This window comes from Octodon degus, unplaced genomic scaffold (genome assembly GCF_000260255.1).
Source record: "Octodon degus isolate 3935 unplaced genomic scaffold, OctDeg1.0 scaffold00004, whole genome shotgun sequence".
Taxonomy (NCBI): domain Eukaryota; kingdom Metazoa; phylum Chordata; class Mammalia; order Rodentia; family Octodontidae; genus Octodon; species Octodon degus.
The window spans coordinates 24,391,468-24,394,267 of record NW_004524580.1 but is presented as its reverse complement, the minus strand read 5'-3'; the positions used below and the strand labels follow the sequence as shown (position 1 = coordinate 24,394,267).

At 51.0% G+C, this 2,800-nt stretch overlaps 1 protein-coding gene across 1 annotated transcript in view; it reads left to right on the top strand.

The window, feature by feature from the left end:
- The first annotated feature begins 1,579 nt into the window (after nucleotides 1-1,579).
- The window catches only part of Hal (histidine ammonia-lyase), a 25,272-nt gene continuing 24,051 nt past the window's right edge, over nucleotides 1,580-2,800 (top strand). The window contains exon 1 of the mRNA XM_004623802.3: nucleotides 1,580-2,187. Within this exon, the coding sequence (XP_004623859.1) occupies nucleotides 1,941-2,187 (247 nt within the window). The 5' untranslated portion in view covers nucleotides 1,580-1,940. The remainder of the gene's footprint in view (nucleotides 2,188-2,800) is intronic.

Sequence of the window (2,800 nt, the reverse complement as noted above, 5' to 3'; positions counted from 1 at the left end):
CTTAGTTAAGTGCTGCAGCAAAGACACATTTGAGTCACCCAGGGAGGCTGGATGCAGAGACAAGTAAGGTTACTGGGAAGCTGGCAGTGGGCGCCCAGTACGTGACAGAGCACCGAGCCTGAAGAGCAGGAGGAGAGGACAGTTACACAGTTCCGGGTCTAGGCAGGTGGTGCTAATATGATTTAGTGCAGCTACAGAAATACTATAAGGCACAGGCTTAGCTTGCGACAAAAGAACAAATGTGTTCGACATTTTACATAGGGACCAAGTGGTTGTATGACAAAGCCTTATGGGGTGGTATTGAGTTAGGTAACTAACAACATTTACAAGAAGCAAATTTAGGGAACCGGGAAGTTAAGCTATAAGATGGCCTAGAACACCAGCTGGCGCTGGCTTAGTGTCCTTTCCAGTACCAGAAGCAGTGCAGAGCTGTCTATGACTCCTTTTCCGTGCAGTTCAGAGTGCTTCCATGGTAGTGGTAATGAATGAACTGGGTGCATGGAGCAGGGGATCCTAGTGAAGAAGCTTAAGTGATTCGTGTGTAGTGCGAACAGCCCCTGGAACCCTCGCCAGAGTAGCTCCGTACGCAGTGCACACCGCTACCCAGCCGTGCAGGGGCCCAGCGTCCCAACAGGTGCTGAGGTCGTAAGCCAGGCTGCAGCATAACAGGGTCACCCACCATTGCCACCAGACAGCACCTGCTGAGACCAGCTGTGCCTCCTCAGGGAGATGGGACAGAGGCAGAGTACACACAACTCTCCCCAAGGCCATTCTTGTTTTCCATCCTGCTTTTGCTGTTTTAATTAGTGACCTATAAAACCAACCGCCTAGCACAGGGGTGGGCGGCTTCCATAGCGCCACACCTCATAAGCTGTCCCCTGCTCTGTAAGCAGCCCCTCACCAACTCAGCCACTCACCGACTCGGGTGTGGAGATATTCTTTGGACTGTCAGCCCTCTCCTACTTTGGAGGCAGAAGTTTCTGAGAAATGTATGTAATTAGGAAGTCCCAAGTACCAAAAAGAAAGAACGTTCACAGAGCAATAGGGGTGATATGGAATATTAAAGTCCAGGTGATCACAGTCACAAACTCTCCTACATTTCCACTTCTGCATGCTGGTCTGAGGCTTTTCCGCAGATGGACTCAGCTTCTCCTCCCAAGGACTTTTAGGGTAGGTGCTGTTATTACCCTCGTTTTATAGACAAGGGAAGTGAAGCTCAGAAAGTCAAGTAACTTTCTAAGAAGTCTTACAGCTCATGAACAATTAATCCCTTTGTTTTTGGCCCAGAAAACAGGCTAATCACTCACTTGCCCAAGGCCAATAACTAGGGGGTCCTTGGGGTGCAGTAGTTATCCAGAGGGTGACCCCTGGCCTTCCTGTCTTGCTTTGTGGAGCAAGAATTTGAGAAGGATTTAACTGTGATAGTGATAGGGATTTGTTGCTCAATGTGTGTTTGTGGAACAAACAAATGAATAAAGATTGCCACACCACGGGGTGTCACACTTGGCCATCAGGGTGCATTTTACAGTTGAGTAATTCCAGATAAACTCAGGAACATGCTGTTTATAAGCTTCCCTTAGGGGAAGAGAACAGAGGGAGAAATTGAGGGCCCTAACCAGCAGGGTGGAAGATCCCAGGCCTTTCTGCCCACAGAGCTGGATCAGAGACAGACAGATACTCACCAGCCTGCACACCTTCTCCTGCCTCTCCCTGATATACAAAAAAACAAACCACAGGAGCACCAGGAACCATCAATCAATATTTGTCCAAGGCATGAATGAGTAAAGGCAAGGGAAGGGGTGTGTTCTGTGCACCCATCCTCACCGACCACACCTCTGCAGTCCCTGCTGGATAAAACCTCTTCCTCCTGTGGCTGTGGCCCAGAAGGAGTCAGCAGGCCTGTGGCAGTGACCTCGTGCGCCCGGCTGCAGAGCAGAGCCATGCCCAGGTACACAGTGCATGTGCGAGGGGAATGGCTGGCCGTGCCCTGCCAGGATGCGAGGCTTACTGTGGGCTGGCTGGGCCGCGAGGCTGTGCGGCGCTACATGAAGAACAAGCCGGACAACGGCGGCTTTGCCTCGGTGGATGACGTCCGCTTCCTCGTGCGCCAGTGCAAGGGCCTGGGCTTGCTGGACAGCGAGGACTTGCTGGAGGTGGCCCTGGAGGACAATGAGTTTGTGGAAGTGGGTGAGTGGCTGCAAGGGAAGGGTTGAGCTGGTGGACATTCGAGTTTTGTCCTCACAAGCCTGGAGGGGGGCTCCACTGTCATTCTCATTTGTGGGACAAGAAGGACAAGTAGCATTTGTTGAGCCCTTGAGCTGTCAGAGCTCTGGGGTCAGACTCTCACCTAACCCAGGAGAAAACTAGTATTCTCCACCTTTGACAGCCAGCAGACGCAGAAAAGCTTGACTGACAGGCAGCTAGTAAGTGACAAAGTCTAGACTTGAACCCAAGTCTGCAGGTTTGAGTCCCTTCGCAGTTACCAAATCATCTTGAGGTCCTTTCACCCTTGCATAGACCTCACAGGACGGAAGCCAGCATGCAGCACAGAAGTACCAGGACTCAGGTTTCAAAGGCCACACAGCAGCTTGGGGAGGGAGGTGGGATCCATGCTGAGCTTCCATTTAAGCCCGGGGTCTGCATCTGAGCTTTTTGTTCTCCTGTGTGAAGATGCTAAGGTCCTGTGTTAGCACCGGAAGTCATTTTAAAGCAATAGTTTCTATGAAATCTATGCGTAATTCATGACCCTTTCTTGATGTGGCTCTGCATTGTGACTTCTAAGGTCTCTCTCTCTCTCTGT